The sequence below is a fragment of the Camponotus vicinus genome, unplaced genomic scaffold, assembly GCF_025532165.1.
Source record: "Camponotus vicinus isolate PSW18456_S1 unplaced genomic scaffold, iyCamVici1.0 SCAF_4, whole genome shotgun sequence".
In the NCBI taxonomy this organism is placed as follows: domain Eukaryota; kingdom Metazoa; phylum Arthropoda; class Insecta; order Hymenoptera; family Formicidae; genus Camponotus; species Camponotus vicinus.
Window position 1 is genome coordinate 242,930 of NW_028141976.1, and position 22,331 is coordinate 265,260.

Consider the following 22,331-nt stretch of genomic DNA (forward strand, 5'->3'; position numbering starts at 1 on the left):
ACTTTGGCACTAAATGGACAAAATTTTGGAGGGATACTTAGAGGAACTCCATCAGATGGAAAGTCCAAAATGTCTCGGTACTTTGGACCATTCAAGTTGCCTAAAGGGCAGGTTACGCTAAAAGCAGTTTCTTGAGAAGTAATTAATGAGTAATAAAAAATAATGAGAAGTTTGTTTTAAGACTAATTTCGAGTATTAACAATGAAAACGTGGTATTTTTATTGTTAATTTATTGCAGAATCGTAAGCATGGGTTCTCAGTAAGAGAAATCGAAGAAATTGAATTTCGTCGATTACAGCGCCATCTATCATGAATCGAGAAAAATGTTTCAGACAAATTGTATGTGTTTTTAGCCAAAGATTCCGAATATGCAATAAAAAATAGGGGTTCCCATTTAAGATTTCAAACTTGCCCCCCCTCACCGCCCAGGGGGAGGGGTGGGGGGCTCATTTTAACGTCATTGTACGTCCCCCTCGAAATGACAAAATTTTGATTCTAAACATTTTTTCGTAGTGTGCTTATTTTTCGAGTTATTTGGCTGCCTAAGTTAAAATGGGTCACCCTGTATATACATAAACCATATATGTATATTACAAAGAATAATTTTTAATCGTGTTTAACATGTTAAAATCAGATATCTTTCTGCTTCTTTATCGCACGCATATCGAAGCATGTAGATAACAGAAAAATATAGATGTGTCTGGCATGTCATATGTATAATTTAAACACAATTTCATGATTATTCATGACTATACATATATATATATATATTATATTGATTATGTATCTTCTCATGTATCTTACAAGAGCAATAACACATTTGACCATTTGTGTACATATGTATATATAAATATATACATTTCTATATGTTATATTCTATATATTCTATATTTTTATATATTTTTTACAATATAAAATATAAAAATTTATTATTCTGTTACGAGTAAGACCATGTATTGTAAATGTTTGTAAATTTCTATTACAATTATATAAATAATTATACATATATATAATGAAAGAAACATTTACATGAAAAAAATTTAATTTCATAAAATGTATTTTTGTTAATTCCATTATACTGATTATGTGTTAAAAAAACAATCTGTACTGCATAGATTGTAACTTATATAAAGTTACATTATATATATATATATATATATATATATATATATATATATATAGTAGGTATTATCACACATGTAACTTTTTATAAAATACAATCTATGCAGCACAGCTTGTTTTTTTCACATATAATCAAATTAGAAAAAATATTATATGAAGTCACATATTTTAATCATGTGTACATATTTGGTTTGTTACATGTGTGTACAAATGTTTATATTTATAATAAAAATTTACAAATATTTAAAACATATTATCTCGATTGGGACAGAATACATTTGTAAAAAATATGGAAATGTAGAATATATAAAATATAATAAAAGTGCAAAAATATAGAAAAATATAGAATGGGCCCCTCCATCGCCCATTCCCGTGAGAACGCTACCAAAATATTTTATGTATTTAATTCGTCTCTCCGACAGTAATTTATAAGCGAAATTGAAGCGCGTTTTTTATTTGTCTTACTCTTACGAGTCAGAATATAGATCTTTTTGTTAAATTATAACATTTCATTTTGAAAAAGGCAACAGTTTATTGCTTTTTATAATTTTATAAAAATGTTTATATTTTTTTAATAACCAGCACACGAATAGATTGCCTTTGGATTACATTTTTTTAATAACCAGCACACGAATAGATCGCCTCTGGATTACATTTCTTTAATAACCAGCACACGAATAGATCGCCTCTGGATTATATTTCTTTAATAACCAGCACATGAATAAAGCGCCTTTGGATTACATTTTTCTAAAATAACCAGCACACAAGTAGTTCGCCTCTGGATATTTTGTTTAATAACCAGCACACGAATAGATCGCCTCCGGATATTTTTTTTTAATAACCAGCTCACGAATAGATCGCCTCTGGGATAAACTATTTTTTTCATAATCAGAGCGCACATGCAAACCGCTTCTGACAAGAAATATTTTCTGAAACAACCAGCTCACGAATAGATCGCCTCTGGGATAAACTATTTTTTTCATAATCAGAGCGCACATGCAAATCGCTTCTGACAAGAAATATTTTCTGAAACAACCAGCTCACGAATAGATCGCCTCTGGGATAAATTATTTTTTTCATAATCAGAGCGTGTTGTTTTCATAATCTGTGCATGTTGTACATATCTCTAATTATGACAACAAAGTTCTACCTTTTAAACCATCCTCTTTTTGTTGTAGAAAGTCGGCGAGCATACAAAGGTAAACATTTAGCGCTATACGTCACTACCATTGTATAAAAATAAATAAATATACAAAAAATAATAAATATATGTAACTTTCGTAACTTTCGATTGAAAACGTCACTAGTCACGATCGACTCTTTTTCCGCGCTGCCTTGTTCTTACGCGTAAGTACGGCGCGACAACGAGTCGAGTACTGTCGGTGAAGTAAAGATATCACAGCATGATTCCGCGTTACACTATAGAAAATACAAATTTTATATTTTTTATTTTTTCGATTTGAAAATAATTGCAATAGATTAATGAGATTTTTTAAATTAAAATGACACCAAACACGACATAAATCGGATCATTTTTAATTAAACATATAATTAAAATTTAATAATTAATTTGATTAAAAGTAATCCGATTTATGCCGTGTTTGGTATCATTTTAATTGTAAAAATCTCATTAATCCATTGCAATTATTTTCAAATTGAAAAAATGTTAACTAAAAATTTTAATTTGTACGATATTTAAATCTATAACAGTTGTTATAGATAAAGAAAGGTCTCCGATTTGAAGAGAGAGCGAGAACGAGTAAAGAGCAAGCGAGATAACGAGTCATAAAAGAGTTCCGAAGTCCCGCTCGCCAGGCTCGCTGTTTCTTATCTTTATAGGTATACATGTCATCTTATTCTAAAAAATAAAATTTTTATATTTCGCATTTTTTCGATTTGAAAATAATTTCAATGGATTAATGAGATTTTTGCGATTAAAATGACACCAAACACGACATAAATCGGATTATTTTTAATTAATTATATAATTAAAATTTAATAATTACTTTAATTAAAAATGATCCGATTTATGTCGTGTTTGGTGTCATTTTAATCGCAAAAATCTCATTAATCCATTGCAATTATATTCAAATCGAAAAAATGCAAAATATGAAAACTTTATTTTCCATAATAAGATGACATATATACGTATAAAGATAAGAAAATACGAGCCTAGCGAGCGAGACTTCGGAACTCTTTCATGATTCGTCATCTCACTTGCTCCTTATTCCTTCTCGCTCTCGCTTGAAATCGGAGACCTTCCCTTATCTATAACAACTGTTATGGATTTAAATATCATATAAATTAAAATTTTTATTTAGCACTTTTCAATTTGAAAATAATTGTAATGGATTCATGAGATTTTTATAATTAAAATGACACCAAACACGACATAAATCGAATCATTTTTAATTAAATAAATTGTTAAATTTTAAATCTTTCTCGTTCACTACGTAGCGCTTGTCAGTTTCATGCTTCATTCTCTTACATTCGCACTTCTCTCTCTCTCTCTCTCTCTCTCTCTCCCTCTGTCTCTGTTTATTTGCCCGGTATTCTTCCATTCGCTTATGTCACTTTTACTTTTCTGATTCTCGTTTCTCCATATAAAATTAAATTATATATATATATATATATATATATATATATATATATGCATTTTTATTTTATAATATTAACAAAATATAAAATATTAAATTTGTCTCTTTCTCTCTGTTTTGTTATAATAAATACACCTATGTAATACAATTAATATGTATTTTTTACATTTGCAGTAAGAAAAACGTTTAGGACAATTGATCATAATTTGCAACTATTTACGAACAATAAAGTTGAATGTATATAGAATCAATTTACACAAAATAAAATTTGATAGATTTTATCAATTTATATTATTAAACATGTATAAGCGTATTCAATTTTATTTTAATTATTTATTTCATACAATACAATAATAATAATCACATGATTTTTATAGCTGATAAGTATGTATTTATAATTTATAAGAACTATATAGTTTATATTTGTCAACAAAACAAAATTTTCTTAAAGTAAAACTTGTAAATTTCATTATTATATCATATGTTGAGGTAATTCGTAGTAGTGATTTTATTAATATATATATTTGTGATGTAAATTGATTCTACTAAACTTTATTCTTGGTAAATAGTTGTGAATTGTTATCAATTATCATAAAGATTATTCTTACTGCAAATGTAAAAAGTATATATAAATTGTATTACATAGGTGTATTTATTATAACAAAACAGAGAGAAAGAGAGACACATTTAATATTTTATATTTTGTTAATATTATAAAATAAAAATGCATACATATAAAAAGCTTTTTTTGATATAGAGTAATAAGAACCAAAAAAACAGTAAAAATAACATGAGTGAATGTAAGAATATAATACCGAGCAAAAAAACAGAGAGAGAGAGAGAGAGAGAGAGTGAGCAAGCGATAGAGAAAGAGCGAAGGAGCGAGCGAGCGCGAGAGAGAGCGAACGAGCGAGATAAAGAAAGAGAGAGAGAGAGAAACGCAACATGTAATGCGAAGCATGAAGCTGAGCTATATGTAGTGAGTGAGAGATTAAAAAGAGAGAGAATGAGCATATAATCGAGAAAACGAAGTGTTAACGCTTCATTTACGTTTCGTTGTTTCAATTTACGCCTCCTAGAAGCTTCGTTTACACTTCTGTTACTCTTTCCTTACATTCGACTTACGCTCCGATATTTATTTTCGCCAGGGCTTGAGTCGTCAATTTAGTTAATTTAGTTTTAAAAAACATTTCATTGGTAAGTAATATCTACTATACGTACTATATATAAGTATAATTATCATAAAAAATAAAAGAAACGAGAAAGCTAATTTAAATTGCATTAAATTCAATTTGCAGATCAAATTGCATTAATTGCATGACAATGAGTGTCACTAAAACAATTGTAACTTTCCATTTTTTCTTTCGTGAAACTTTTTAAAGAATACATCAAAATCTATATTTTTAGTTTTTTCTTTTTCAAATGCTAAAAATATCAAATCTGTCATTCTTTGGTGCGACATTGAATATCTTTATAGTCTGTTTATTTGTGTCAAGGTAGAAAATGATGATTCATTTACGGCCGTCGAACATCCAAACACTGCTGCTGTCGCATACATTTCATAAGTTTTTTTGAATGCGTCTCTTTGATTATATAACGTTTTAAATATATCTTCACCAAGTTTTCTTTGCAAATATTCCCTCACCATTATTAATTCTTCCTTTGAAGGCATATCAATCTGTTCGAAATTGAGCAAAAGATTATTAACGAAAATCTAAATTTCGTATCGCTCTAACTTTCTGGACGATTCGAGTCGTCAAAAAAAAAGATGTATCATCATTGTCTACTCGTGTTTTGTCATCTCATCCAAACAATTTGGCAAAACAATACCAACCGCCATTCCAACGCTTGCGTCGCCTGAGCATGCGCAACCACGTGACGTGATCAGCTGTGAGCGAATCAGCTGATCAAAAGTTGACTCGCGCATGCTCACGGCAAAATTTCACACGTCAGACCTCAGCGGCCGCCTATCGCACACGGCGCCCTGAGGTCACCGCTAATCTTTAAATTAATTGGCCCTCGCGACGATGGGGCCTCTCAATAAAAGGGCCGACCACCGAAAAATCGAGGCAGTCCGCTGTTCTTTCGATATCGCCGCTTTGTTAAACCGCTTAGTTAAACCGCATAGTAAAACCGCTTATAACGACCGCTTACTCACTCGGACTTCCGCTATCTCTTTATTAAACCGCTGATTAACCGCATTATACGACCGCTTACGAATTCGGAAAACGCTCTTATCTCGCTGCAACGCTCCCGATTCCGCTCGCGAAGATCGCGGAACTCTTACTCCGTTACACCGCTGTTCTGCGAATCACTCAATCGCTGCACTGAACACTCTTGTTTTTACTTTTGACTTTAATAAATGTCACTTTTCGTTTTGTCAAACGTGGCGCACTTTTTTTACTGAAAGACCTTCTGCTCCTACTGTCCACTGTCGGATTCGCTCGCGAACACAATCCCTTAAATAAAAAAAAAATAGTTGAAAACCATTTTATCCAAGCAACCTTGAAACAAACTTAAACTTACCTAATTCGGACAAATATTTGAGTTTATCTAGGTTGAATTCACTTATACTAGATACTGCTTCTATCAATTTATCGTTATTATCAAACCTTCGCTTTAATTCAGATAGCAATATATCTAATGTTTCGAAATATAACATTTTACAATTATTTTTAATATTATTAACTTCATCAGAAGTCCTACTAGTGCTTGGTAAAGTCTCCATTTCGATGAAATCTTTCAAAATTTTTGTCTTTTTTCGTCCTTTTGCTCCATCTACATTTTCATAGTTAGGTAATAAATTTGTAGGCGCATCCATAAGAATTATAAAATCTTTCTCAGTTCTTTTTTGAGCCAGTTGGTTTGCAGCAGATTTTGTTATTTCAACAGCTTCACAAAATAAAATGCTTCTGCTTTAAAGTGCAGCGTCGGCTGATTCCAGCATCAATAATATTTTATTTGCTAGAACCATAGCAAAACGAAAATCTAATTTTTTCATAACATTAAGTAGCCCTACACTTTTTGCTATGTCGTCACCATTAAACTTTTCTTTTGGAATTTCCTCCAATGTTTTAAGTATTTCACTATAATTAGAAAGAATTACTTTAGCCGCTGCCAAGTGACCGCACCATCGCTGCTCTAAGAATCGCACTATTTCTTTTCCCTTATATAATTGGGCTATCTTGGCATGGTGAAAAAACTCATGCAATGTGACACATTGGTCAAAACAATGCCTTAGAATTGTAATTTCGGAGATTGTTCTTATAACAATTAAATGCAATCTGTGATTAAAGCAATGTATAAGGTATGGTCTTTTAACTGCTTTTTGAATACGTGCCGAAACTCCTCCTACTTTACCACTCATCACACTTGCCCCGTCATAACACTGACTTAAAAGGTAATCTATATTTAAGTTGTTCTCTTTTAAAACTTTTAAAGTTTCTTGTGTAAATGTCTCCGCATCTAATTTTGTAGTACTTGTTAACATCAGAAGAGATTCCTTTACTTTGCCTTCTTTTACATATCTAATAGCAATTGATAATTTTCTCTATTATTTTTATCGCGCGTTCCATCTTCTAATAAAGTAAACCGATTTACATCGGCACTGTTTATCTCCTGAACAATATTTTCTCGCACAATTTCTGTAATTACAGCTATAATTTCATTTTGTATTTCTGGAGATAAATAGGTTGCATTTTTTGAGATTTGTGATTGACATTCCAAAGGATATTTGTCTTTTTTCAAAGTATATACAAACAAATTCTTAAAAAGGCCTTGTTCTTCATCATTGTCAATATTAAAATGGCCCCGCAAGGCAAGTTCATTTATTACTAAAAATTGAATATCTTCTGCAATAGATTTAATACAATAACGATTTTTTTCGAGGGCATTTGAATTAACAAGGGTGGAAATGGATTGAAAAGTGTCAGTTCTGTGCATCTTCTCTTGCCATAGTGTCATTGCTTGCAAATGATGTCCACTTTTCTCATGTCTCGGAAAACCTCTTGCGTCTTACGCATGTTTCCATAATCGAAATCCTGATTTAGTAAATATATTTTCTTTGTTACCAGGTGTCTCAAATTGCATACAAGCATAGCAAAACGCTGCATCTCTCTCATATGTGTATAGTAACCATTGAAATTTGGAAAACCATTCAGTTCGAAATGAACGAGAATTTCGTTTGGGATAATTATGTAGATGCACTTGTTTTATTGGCTCTCCTCTTCGAGGTACATCTCCTGGGGGAATCAACAAATTTTGTACGTTTTCTTCATTAATATTTTCTATTTCCACTAACTCATTTAACGATGATGTACTCGTAGATGGTTCTGGATTCATACTTTGTGAAGTTTTTTCTTTAGAAAAAAATTTACGAATATCCATGACTGAAAATGGAAAATATTCTTATTCTAATATTCTAATATTTTAAAATATTCTAATTTTTACTTAATTTTAGGTAAAATCATGACTTGAATTCATGGTAAATCATGAAAATCATGAATTTATAATAAAATACTTTTACCATAAAATTGTTAGTATATTTTCAAAATACATAAACTTTTTATTATTTTTCCTATCTTATTTATTCTACACAGAGAAAAATGTTTCTTTGGATTCAATAAATTTTGTTAAAGTCAAACAAATTTAATCATTGGAATAGTCCAACTAAACTAATGTTTGATGTAACAAATACGTTTGTTTGACTTTCAAATAACGTATATGTTTATTTTAAATAAAATATTATTTTAAAGAATTTTATCATTTGTTTGACCTCAACAATTATATTATTCTTTCAAACAATTTTATTATTTTCACAAAATAATATTCATGTTTTATTTAAAAATTTATCATTTTGCTTTGATTACTTTAGTTGTTTCATATAAACAATTTCATCATTGATTCAAATGATTTTATTATTTCCCTTCAATAATTTTATTTTTCCTTTAAATAATAGTTTTATTTATTTAAAAAATACATCGAGTTGTTAAAAATAATTTAGTTGTTTCATGCAAATAATTTCATTATGGACTGAAACAATTTTATTATTTTACTTCAAGAATGTTATTGTTTCTTTCAAATATTTAGTTGCTTTTACTGGAATAGTTTCCTTAGTTTTCTTAAAGAATTTCATTTTTTCAAGAAGAAAAATGAATTATTTATTGTCTTTTAAGTTGTTTTACTTCTATAATTCAATATTTTGTTAAAGAGTACTTTGGTGTTAAAGAGTATTATATTCTCTTTATTAGGTAGTCATTTTTCTTTACTAAATAGATTTATTTACAGATAATATTTTGTGTAATCTTTAACAAAATATTGAATTATAAAGTTTTATGGGCCTAAAACAACTTAAAAAATAAAAAATAACTCATTTTTCAATGAAAAAATAAAATCCAGTAAGAAATTTCACACTATTGCAGACAAAACGCAGATAATGAAGTTCTATGAACGTGACACAAACTGAAAATCTAAGAGAAAATTATACATATTTTTTTAAAGAAGTAATATTAATAAAAAAATAATAGGCCAATAAATTAATAAGTATGCATAATAAGTCATTTGTTTTAGAAACATTTAGTGCGATATACTTATTAATTACTTATGTAATATCTATCCCTAAAAAAATTACCCTTTTAAAAAAAAGGTAAAAAAAGGTGCTAAGTCCGCGTAAAAAACAGTATATGTATTTGCAAAATAGTGTATTATTAACTGTAAAAAACTATTGTAAAAACCTGTCTCCAAAATAGTGTTATTTTAAAACTGTAAAAAACTACTGTAAAAAACCTATCTTCAAAATAGGATTATTTTAATCTACAAAATAGTTATTTTAATCTGCACAAAATAGTGTTATTTTAAACCGTAAAAAATTGTTCTACAAATTATTTTAATTTTGTGTAAAATTGTATATCCTACAAAAATAATGATATCAAAAAAATTGCGCTAAGTGAAAATAAAAACTTATAAAAATATTTTAACCAAAAAAAGTTATACAAAATAGTTGTTTTAATTTTCTACATTATATCCTAGAAAAATGATGATATCCAAAAATTACGCTAATTGAAAATAAAAACTTAAAATATTTTAACTAAAAAAAATTGTACAAAATAATTGTTTTAATTTCCTACAAATAATATTAAAAAGTTGCGCCAACTGAATAAAAATTTTCACTATAAAATATACATTTCTTTTTTATTTCCAATATTAAAAGAAAAATGATATTAAATGAATTGTAATATATCTATTATAAAAAATCGTTGAAAATATGAACAATCATATACATTGCAATAATCATATGCATATATCCTGAAAAGTTTAATTAAAAAAAAAAAGGAAATGATAATACAAAATACAAAATTAAAAATTATTAAAAAAATTAAAAATTAGAAATTAATAAAAAAAAATAAAAATTTATATAAAAATTAAAAATTAATACATATAAAAAAATTTTAGTTAAAAAACTTAGCGCTGCTACGTTGAATAATGTGTTAATGAAATTAGCAGCGTTAAGTTTTTTAACTAAAATTTTTTTATATGTATTAATTTTTAATTTATATAAATTTTTATTTTTTTTTATTAATTTCTAATTTTTAATTTTTTTAATAATTTTTAATTTTGTATTTTGTATTATCATTTCCTTTTTTTTTTTTAATTAAACTTTTCAGGATATATGCATATGATTATTGCAATGTATATGATTGTTCATATTTTCAACGATTTTTTATAATAGATATATTACAATTCATTTAATATCATTTTTCTTTTAATATTGGAAATAAAAAAGAAATGTATATTTTATAGTGAACATTTTTATTCAGTTGGCGCAACTTTTTAATATTATTTGTAGGAAATTAAAACAATTATTTTGTACAATTTTTTTTAGTTAAAATATTTTAAGTTTTTATTTTCAATTAGCGTAATTTTTGGATATCATCATTTTTCTAGGATATAATGTAGAAAATTAAAACAACTATTTTGTATAACTTTTTTTGGTTAAAATATTTTTATAAGTTTTTATTTTCACTTAGCGCAATTTTTTTGATATCATTATTTTTGTAGGATATACAATTTTACACAAAATTAAAATAATTTGTAGAACAATTTTTTACGGTTTAAAATAACACTATTTTGTGCAGATTAAAATAACTATTTTGTAGATTAAAATAATCCTATTTTGAAGATAGGTTTTTTACAGTAGTTTTTTACAGTTTTAAAATAACACTATTTTGGAGACAGGTTTTTTACAATAGTTTTTTACAGTTAATAATACACTATTTTGCAAATACATATACTGTTTTTTACGCGGACTTAGCACCTTTTTTTACCTTTTTTTTAAAAGGGTAATTTTTTTAGGGATATCACTCTTTTTTGTACTATATGTTAAACATCTTTAAATAAATGAGCAAAGAACCTGCCACCACCCCCGTCATATTTCATTAAAATTCGACGGTCCTCTTTGCTTACTATATAGATATTCAGATCCTTCAAACTTCTTTGCTATTCTTATTGCAAAAATAACGGATAATTACAAATCAATATGTCATTAGAAATCTACAAAAGGTAAGCAATGATATTATTAATAATATCTATAAAGATATTTTATAATATAATTTATTATTTTATATATTTTATTTCAATCTTTTATTATAATCTTCTGTTATATATGTTTCACGCATGATACTGTTTAACTTTTATTTAAATGTCTTATTATAATTCATATATGTATTATACATACAAATACATGTAATTACTCATCGCAATAACTAATGATTGTTATAATACATATATATTACTATATGTTGCATGCGTAATACAAATGCATTATAATAAAAAATTAAAATAGACCATTAAAATTAAAACTAACCATTAGTTGTTGCGATACGTAACTATATGTACTTCTGCGTATAACACATATATATGTATTACAATAAAAGATTAAAATAAAGGTTAACCAAGTATTGTGTGTGCAACTCATATGCATTACAATAAGGATTAAAATAATAAAATATATAAAATAATAAAATATTATAAAATTTCTTATAGAAATGATAGATAACAATCTATTATTTCATTATAAAAATGTTTTATAATCTATTTTAATATTTTATTATCTTAATCTTTTATTATAATGCATATGTATTGCACACACAATACTTGGTTAACTTTTATTTTAACACTTTATTGTAATACATATTGTAATACATATATATAATAAAAATATAGAAATATATAATAAAAATAGATGACAAAGAATTAATTTTTATTTTAATCTTTTATTGTAATACATAATATAAAAATATTTTATATTGTACAATATATTTTATACATTTCTATTTTCAGATCTAACGAAAAGGAAAATGAAGAAAATCCTAAAAAGTAAGTGTAACACATTATATTATTAATACATATGCGTAAGAAATGATAGATAACAAGGGAATAAAAATTTATTTTACTATTTTTATTGTAATTCACTTATTGTAATTACTTATTTTTTATTGTAATTCATATTTGTGTTGCACACACAATACATATATGCATTACAATAAAAGATTGAAATGAAGATTAATCATTTATTATCTATCATTTCTACTATCATTTCTAAACATATTTTATAATATATATTTTATATGTTTCCATTCTTTCAGAACCTACAATATGGAAGAAATGGAGCCAGAAATTGAATTGTCGTCCTTTTTACGCGTTGAGGCTGAAGCGGCTTTAAAAGAAAATATAATACTTAAAAAAAATACAAAAATTAATGGAAACAAAAAGAATCGCCGCCACCAACGATGGCATCACTACCACCGCCACTGCCGCCGTCAACGTCGTCACCGCTGCCATCGCCGTCAGCGTCGTCACCGCCGCCGTCGTCACCGATAACGACAGCGGGGCAAGTAAGAGGTAAATAATTTTGAATTATATAATTGGCACGTTAATTAAAAGGAATCAGCTAAATGAATCAGCTATGTTAAAAGTTAATAAATCTATTACATTTTCAGATTTATGAATTTAACATTGCCCAAAGTATTTTTAGCCTTCCATAGAATTAAAATTTTTATTTTCATGAATTTTTGTGTCGTATAAATTATATTTTACAAAAGAAATTTTTAATTCACAAATAATTATTTTTATATTTTAAAAGGCTAAAAGTATTTTGCGTAATGTTAAATTCATGAATCTGAATGTACATATATTAAAATTAGATTTATTAACTTTCAATATAGTTAATCCGTGCAGTTCTTCTTTAAATATTATATTCAAATAAAATAACATTAAAATATTTCTTTTATTGTAGAACAACCGCGTGCACGATGGGCTAGAGCGGGACGGTCGAGAGGACGAGCCCGAGGCCGAAGTTCCAATCCAAGAACCTCAGCCCGTTATAGAAATAATATTTTTAATTTTTATTAATATTTAAATGTGTATGCGTGTGCGTGTATGTGTGTGTGTGTATCATCATACATAGAATATTTTTTATAAATGTGTCTTTTTGTTTTTTCTTTCTATGCTTTGCATAAACTACTTTTTATTTTTCATTTCCTTTTGCAAAGCATAAGCTACTTTTAATTTTGAAATTTAAAAATTCTATGTTATGATGATTTCTTTTAAAATCGCTTCAGCCTCAACATGTAACGATGACGATAATTCAATTACTGACTCCATTACTTCTTCCATGATTAGTTTGTGCGTGTGCGTCTGTGCGTGTGTGTGTGTGTATCATTATAACATAGAATATTTTTTATAAATGTGTCTTTTTGTTTTTTCTTTCTATGCTTTGCATAAACTACTTTTTATTTTTCATTTCCTTTTGCAAAGCATAAGCTATTTTTAATTTTGAAAATTTAAATATTCTACGTTATGATGATATAAAAATATGTTTGTATATGTGTACATGCGTGTGCGTGTGTGTATGTAATATCATCATAGCATAGAGTATTTATTTTTTCTTTCTATGCTTTTGCATAAACTACTTTTCATTTTTAATTTTCTTTCGCAAAGCATAAATTATTTTTAATTTTGAAATTTTGAATTTCAATATTCTATGTTATAATGATTATATCAATTGCAATAAAATGAGCATTATATTTTTTCAATGCCATTGCTAGAGCTGTGATGACTATACCAGAACCACTACCTATTCCTAAACAAATCAAAGGTTTCATCGCATGCAGAATGTCTAAATCTTCTTCCAAAGCATCTACTAAAAGATACGAATCCTCAGAAGGATCATAAACTGTCTTGAGTTCTTCATCTGATAAATTAACTACTGGAGTTTCCATAATTTACAGTGAAAATTGTAAGAAATTTCTTTTATAAAACTTGCAAAGTAATCAATGTTAAGTAATAACAATCCGCTGTTTCAGCTCTATTTGACATATCCTATAACAAAGAGAATAGTTATGCATAAAAAATAATACTCTTCGCAACTTTTGTACGCAACTTGTAGTACATGATAGAAGCACAATTTTTTATAACATTCCAATAATTATATATGAAAATTTAAAATGATTTTCAAAATGCTCAAAAATTCTTGTAAAATAGGTAACAATAAGATATATATGTTGCTTGTGTAAGTAAATCGCAATTTTTTATCGTTACAATTCGATGAATAAACATATATTTTGCAATAAATAGTACGTACTGTGAAAGAAATATAAGAATAATAAATATACGTAAATTTGCAAGAAGAAACGCGAAAAATAAATGTTACTATTATTGCATGCGCGCTGAACAGAAAACTTGACATCACCTTGTGGCGCGAATTCTCTCGTCCAGTTGATCCACCGTAGGTTTCAAGAGACTCATAAGACCTTCCGTTAATGCATCCCGCGTCGGATTTTCGCAAAAGTCATCTATCTTGTCGTCGATAGATGTATTGTCACTCGCTGTGTCCACGTCCATGTTATAGCTGTAGTGAAGTAGACACTACCGTGTCTCTTGATATATATATACAGGGTGACCCATTTTAACTTAGGCAGCCAAATAACTCGAAAAATAAGCAAGATAGAGAAAAATGTTTTAGACAAAAGTTGTATGGTTTCAAGGGGGCCATAAGATGGTATCATTGGTTTGACCTTGAAGAGTCATTTGAAGGTCACGTGAAGGTCACTTCAATTTTTTTAAATGGAATACCCTATATATTTTTGTACATTCTTGTAGCTTATTTCGAGAGCTTTCCAAAACACTATAATTAAGTACATTTCCGTTAAGTACTTTTTGAGTTATGATGCTTGAAATAATTTCTTAATTTTACATAAACCGTAAAATATCTTGTAAAATATTCATTTTTCGATTATCTTACCTTAATACTTTTATGTACAAAATAATGAGAGGAATCAATTGGTGTAAAGAAAACACATAGTTGTATTTAAGAAAAAATATGGAATTGTTAATTGCAAATTACATATTTTTTCTTCGAAACAACTATGTGTTTTCTTTACACCAATTGATTCCTCTCATTATTTTGTACATAAAACTATTAAGGTAAGGTAATCGAAAAATGAATATTTTACAAGATATTTTACGGTTTATGTAAAATAAAGAAATTATTTCAAGCCTCATAACTCAAAAAGTACTTAACGAAAATGTACTTAATTATAGTGTTTTGGAAAGCTCTCGATATGAGCTACAAGAATGTACAAAAATATATAGGATGTTCCATTTAAAAAAATTGAAGTGACCTTCACGTGACCTTCAAATGACTCTTCAAGGTCAAACCAATGATACCATCTTATGGCCCCCTCGAAACCATACAACTTTTGTCTAAAACATTTTTCTCTATCTTGCTTATTTTTCGAGTTATTTGGCTGCCTAAGTTAAAATGGGTCACCCTGTATATATATATATATATATATATATATATATATATATAATCTGAAATAATAATATAGATACAATCTAATCTAAATATATAAATGTTATATGTATATTATTATTTTATCAAGAGACACGGTAGTGTCTTTGCTAAGTCCCAGCGTAAGCAAAAATGCACTCCGTGTATTATTACGCGAGTCGGATTGAGAGTATAACTCGATATTTTTATTTCTCATATAACCGCTCAACGGATCGAGTTCTTAGTAGAATTAATCGATAGCTTGGGTTTAAATTAAATAATAAAAGTGTTTTTATTTTTGCGCTACGTGCTCTGTAAACGGAGATATCATGATGCAAAGTCTGAAATGTGAAAATTTCGATTAAGAAACGTCGTCATGGTCGTCATCAACTCCTCTTAACGTAACAAAGAAAATACAGAAATACGTTTCCAACGTCTGCCACAAGAATGCGCTAGCAGTGATTCACGCGACGCAGCATTAGTAGCGCTCTGTGGCGTTAACGGTGCTTATAAATATGTTGTAAAAGGTTAAGTGTGTCACTTCAGGTAATTATATAAAATAATAATATACATATAACATTTATATATTTAGATTAGATTGTATCTATATTATTATTTCAGATTATATATATATATATATATATATATATATATATATATATATATATATCAAGAGACACGGTAGTGTCTACTTCACTACAGCTATAACATGGACGTGGGCACAGCGAGTGACAATACATCTATCGACGACAAGATAGATGACTTTTGCGAAAATCCGACGCAGGATGCATTAACGGAAGGTCTTATGAGTCTCTTGAAACCTACGGTGGATCAACTGGACGAGAGAATTCGCGCCACAAGGTGAACTGGACGAGAGAATTCGCGCCACAAGGTGACGTCAAGTTTTCTGTTCAGCGCGCATGCAATAATAGTAACATTTATTTTTCGCGTTTCTTCTTGCAAATTTACGTATATTTATTATTCTTATATTTCTTTCACAGTACGTACTATTTATTGCAAAATATATGTTTATTCATCGAATTGTAACGATAAAAAATTGCGATTTACTTACACAAGCAACATATATATCTTATTGTTACCTATTTTACAAGAATTCTTGAGCATTTTGAAAATCATTTTAAATTTTCATATATAATTATTGGAATGTTATAAAAAATTGTGCTTCTATCATGTACTACAAGTTGCGTACAAAAGTTGCGAAGAGTATTATTTTTTATGCATAACTATTCTCTTTGTTATAGGATATGTCAAATAGAGCTGAAGCAGCGGATTGTTATTACTTAACATTGATTACTTTGCAAGTTTTATAAAAGAAATTTCTTACAATTTTCACTGTAAATTATGGAAACTCCAGTAGTTAATTTATCAGATGAAGAACTCAAGACAGTTTATGATCCTTCTGAGGATTCGTATCTTTTAGTAGATGCTTTGGAAGAAGATTTAGACATTCTGCATGCGATGAAACCTTTGATTTGTTTAGAAATAGGTAGTGGTTCTGGTATAGTCATCACAGCTCTAGCAATGGCATTGAAAAAATATAATGCTCATTTTATTGCAATTGATATAATCATTATAACATAGAATATTGAAATTCAAAATTTCAAAATTAAAAATAATTTATGCTTTGCGAAAGAAAATTAAAAATGAAAAGTAGTTTATGCAAAAGCATAGAAAGAAAAAATAAATACTCTATGCTATGATGATATTACATACACACACGCACACGCATGTACACATATACAAACATATTTTTATATCATCATAACGTAGAATATTTAAATTTTCAAAATTAAAAATAGCTTATGCTTTGCAAAAGGAAATGAAAAATAAAAAGTAGTTTATGCAAAGCATAGAAAGAAAAAACAAAAAGACACATTTATAAAAAATATTCTATGTTATAATGATACACACACACACACGCACAGACGCACACGCGCACACGCACACACGCACACGCATACACACACACACACGCACACGCATACAAATTTAAATATTAATAAAAATTAAACATTTTATTTCTATAACGGGCTGAGGTTCTTGGATTGGAACTTCGGCCTCGGGCTCGTCCTCTCGATCGTCCCGCTCTAGCCCATCGTGCACGCGGTTGTTCTACAATAAAAGAAATATTTTAATGTTATTTTATTTGAATATAATATTTAAAGAAGAACTGCACGGATTAACTATATTGAAAGTTAATAAATCTAATTTTAATATATGTACATTCAGATTCATGAATTTAACATTACGCAAAATACTTTTAGCCTTTTAAAATATAAAAATAATTATTTGTGAATTAAAAATTTCTTTTGTAAAATATAATTTATACGACACAAAAATTCATGAAAATAAAAATTTTAATTCTATAGAAGGCTAAAAATACTTTGGGCAATGTTAAATTCATAAATCTGAAAATGTAATAGATTTATTAACTTTTAACATAGCTGATTCATTTAGCTGATTCCTTTATAATTAACGTGCCAATTATATAATTCAAAATTATTTACCTCTTACTTGCCCCGCTGTCGTTATCGGTGACGACGGCGGCGGTGGCAGCGGTGACGACGTTGACGGCGGCAGTGGCGGTGGTAGTGATGCCATCGTTGGTGGCGGCGATTCTTTTTGTGTTTCCATTAATTTTTGTGTTTCCATTAATTTTTGTATTTTTTTTTAAGTATTATATTTTCTTTTAAAGCCGCTTCAGCCTCAACGCGTAAAAAGGACGACAATTCAATTTCTGGCTCCATTTCTTCCATATTGTAGGTTCTGAAAGAATGGAAACATATAAAATATATATTATAAAATATGTTTAGAAATGATAGTAGAAATGATAGATAATAAATGATTAATCTTCACTTTAATCTTTTATTGTAATGCATATATGTATTGTGTGTGCAACACAAATATGAATTACAATAAAAAATAAGTAATTACAATAAGTGAATTACAATAAAAATAGTAAAATAAATTTTTATTCCCTTGTTATCTATCATTTCTTACGCATATGTATTAATAATATAATATAATATAATATAATATAATAATATAATAATATAATGTGTTACACTTACTTTTTAGGATTTTCTTCATTTTCCTTTTCGTTAGATCTGAAAATAGAAATGTATAAAATATATTGTACAATATAAAATATTTTTGTATTACAAGTTATTGCGATGAGTAATTATATGTATTTGTATGTATAATACATATATGAATTATAATAAGACATTTAAATAAAAGTTAAACAGTATCATGCGTGAAACATATATAATAGAAGATTATAATAAAAGATTGAAATAAAATATATAAAATAATAAATTATATTATAAAATATCTTTATAGATATTATTAATAATTATTGCTTACCTTTTGTGAGTTTCATTATCATTAATTGTTGCTGGTTCTTTTTCGTTTCTGGAACTGTAAATGTATAATATAAGTTATAAAATATTTGTATAAAAATGATAGAAAACGTATTGATTTATCTTTATTTTATTCTTTTATTGTAATACATATGTATTGCATGCACAACATATACATATTACAATAACGAATTAAAATAAAGATAAACTATTTCATTTCTATAAAGATCTTTTATAATATTTTATTATTTTATATATTTTTAATCTTTTATTGTGCATATTTGTTGCGTGCACAATATTTAGTTAACTTTTATTGTAATGCATTTATATTGCTATATGTTGCGTGCACAATACAAATGTATTATAATAAAGGATTAAAATAATCATTAATTATTGCGATGAATAACTATATGTATTTCTGCGTATAACATATATTTTATGTATTATAATAAAGGGTTAAAATAAAGATTAGCCAAGTATTGTGCATGCAATACATATGCATTATAATAAAAGATTAATAAAATAATAAAATAATAAATTATAAAATATCTTTATAGAAATGATAGATAAGTGATTAATTTTTGTTTTTATCTTTTATTGGAAGTGAAAATATATAATATAAATTATAAAATATTTTTATGAAAATGATAGATAACGTTTTGGTTTATCTTTATTTTAATATTTTCTTATAATATGTATCACGCGTGCAACATATAATGTGTGTATTACGATAAAAGATTAAAATAAAGGTTAACCAATATTATCTATTATTTGTATATTAATAAAATTTATTATATAATATATATATATATATATATATATATATATAATGTATTTATATTCATGCTTACCTTTTGCGATTAGCCATTGTAAAAAGTAGATGACTCTCGATAAAGTACTTATAAAGGAGGTTAACCAAAAGAGAAAGGGGATTACCCGATTAGACACAGTACGATTAGACACAGCCAATCATATCGACCGATGCCTAGGGTAGCACGATCAAGCACGATTAGCCAATGAAAGCCAGTTGTGTCCAATTGTACTGTGTCTAATCGGAGGTGTCTCAAAGAGAAAGCACAATGGTTGCCTTTTATTCCATAAACATAAAACTAATTAGAAATGAATCTCTATAAGGCCATCTGTTCAGTCGGCAATCACTTGCGTAAACACAATTGCACGTATAAAATTAAATGTTATTAGATTTGGTGATCGCGCCCCCATCACTTTGTTTTTAAGCGCCAAATCTGACAATACTGATGCATTGTCTGCTCACGTTATCATAGAGGGCGTGATAATTATATTATTGTAATCTCTATATTGTTGGTAATATGTTTATATATTATTGCCAATGTTCAGAAAGTGAATATATTAGCGCTAAAGAGTAATAAGAACGTGATATTTTTCTCTTGGATAACATTTCTAATATTTTAATTAGGTAATTATTTTACATTACATCCATACTATTTATTATAAATAAATCAATACATATAAATAAATCATTAATGCATATGATCTTATACATAACAATATAAAATAACTTGTGATATATGCAGTGTTACAAAATACTTTGATCTATTTGAAACTAGAAAGAATTATATATAAGATATATTTATGATATGTATTGTTTATTTATTATTTAGTTTTATTAAACATATGTATAGATATAGGGTTCAAAATTATTAATCTACTTTATATATTGCAGGAAGTTTGGTTATAAACAAATATCACACTGGTGTCACAATTACACACTGGTTATATAGAATATTTCTGGATAATTTATCAGGTAATTACCTCTCACATTACTTTTTATACATACAAGTAGTATTGATTTATTAGAAATAAATATAAAAGATAACTTATATATATGTTTTACATAATGCTTTACGTAATAATTTTATCCGTTAAAAAGTTGCAAAAACTGTATATATTGTTCGTTTAGTTTTAATAAACGTATGTAGATAAAATTTAAAATTATTAATCTAATTAAAATATTACAGGAAGTTTGATTACAAACAAGTGTCGTTTATACACTTTATTGTGGACTCAGTTAGGTAATTACTTTATTTTATTTTTTACACATTGTATCCATAGTATTTATTTGTTATAAATTGGTATATATTTTCACATATACAACATAACTTGTATAATACATACTTTACAAAATAATTGAGTTTGTTGAAAAGCAATAAGAATAATATGTTTCTATATATTATAAACATTTTTATTTAATAAAGGTATGTAGATAGGGTTCAAAATTATTTATCTAATTTAAATATTGCAGGATTTGCTTATATAAAGAAGTGTGGCTATATTCTTCTGGTAATTCGTCAAGTAATCATTTCACATTACTTTTTATACATTTGAACCCTATCTACATACCTTTATTAAATAATATATTCCATAAATATTCTATGATTTTTATTGTTTAAAATTATTTCGTAAAGCATGTATTATACAAGTTATTTTGCATATGTAAAAGTATATACATTAATAATTTATGTCTAACAAATAAATACTATATACAGATGCAATGTGTTTGTAAATTTAATTTTGCAAATATATTTTACTAAGATAATTTGTCATATTGTTATAGTTTTATCGAAATACTATTTAGAAATTAAATGTGCAAATAGTTATAAACATTTTTTAAAAGATCAATATTTTTATATCTATTTTTATAAATATATCTCTATAATTGCAAATCTTAAATTTCATACAATTTCAATATATTTAAATATACAAAAAAAAAGTAATAGCTTCATTATCTTAAAAACAACTTCCTGTAATATTTAAATTCATAAATTATAATGAATTTTAAATCTTACGTATTTTAGAATTAAATAATGTTAAAATAATTATTAAAATAATTATTAAAATAATTTTAAATTGCACATACATTTGCTTGTTGCAAAATTTATTGCAAAATTAAATTTCTATATATTGGATATATTTTAAGTGATATAACTTATGAATTGGATATTTAAAGTATTGATTAAACCTTCAGCCGTTGCGCACGATCTTTAACAAAATACAATACTTAATTGTTTAATCTTTTCGATATCTTTCTGGCAAAAACTCAGTTTTTTGCGAAACGAGAATGTACCGTTTAATTCATTAGGAGCTCTCAAAATTCCACGTGATTCGTGAAAAATCGCACGATTAAAGGATTAAAAAGAGATATGTATTTTATTTTTATTAAGGAAGATGTTGAAAATGTGATATACTGTACAATACTGATATTTATATAGGGTGTTACGCAGGTTTTTTCACTTTTCTTCGTTGAGAATAGAGGTAAGTATAAAATTTTATTTAACTTATTTTATATAAGACTGCTGTGCGCCTATAAAGAACGGCTGCTGTGCGGTATTATAGAGCTGCTGTGCGCCGTTATAGAGCTGC

At 27.1% G+C, this 22,331-nt stretch overlaps 1 protein-coding gene and 1 long non-coding RNA gene across 2 annotated transcripts; one reads left to right on the forward strand and one right to left on the reverse strand.

Moving 5' to 3' along the window:
* The first annotated feature begins 15,719 nt into the window (after positions 1–15,719).
* LOC145969983 (SNAPIN protein homolog) lies at positions 15,720–16,995 on the forward strand. The gene is made up of 3 exons (XM_083096318.1): positions 15,720–16,095; positions 16,171–16,410; positions 16,812–16,995. The coding sequence occupies exons 2-3, from the start codon at positions 16,259–16,261 to the stop codon at positions 16,852–16,854; spliced, it is 195 nt and encodes a 64-aa protein (XP_082952444.1). The 5' UTR covers positions 15,720–16,095; positions 16,171–16,258; the 3' UTR covers positions 16,855–16,995.
* A 1,093-nt stretch (positions 16,996–18,088) lies between these two features.
* Positions 18,089–19,995, reverse strand: LOC145969982 (uncharacterized). Its single transcript, XR_014438282.1, has 4 exons — positions 19,784–19,995; positions 18,937–18,990; positions 18,642–18,677; positions 18,089–18,336 (listed from the first exon to the last, which is right to left on the reverse strand). It is a non-coding gene; the product is annotated as an uncharacterized LOC145969982 (long non-coding RNA).
* Between the last annotated feature and the right edge of the window lie 2,336 nt (positions 19,996–22,331).

Bases quoted from the DNA above. Each gene is read 5' to 3' on its own strand.
- LOC145969983 (XM_083096318.1), top strand. From the start codon at position 16,259: ATGGACGTGGGCACAGCGAGTGACAATACATCTATCGACGACAAGATA. The intron at 16,411-16,811 runs GTGAACTGGACG...TCTTTGTTATAG, and splicing joins GAGAGAATTCGCGCCACAAG to GATATGTCAAATAGAGCTGA.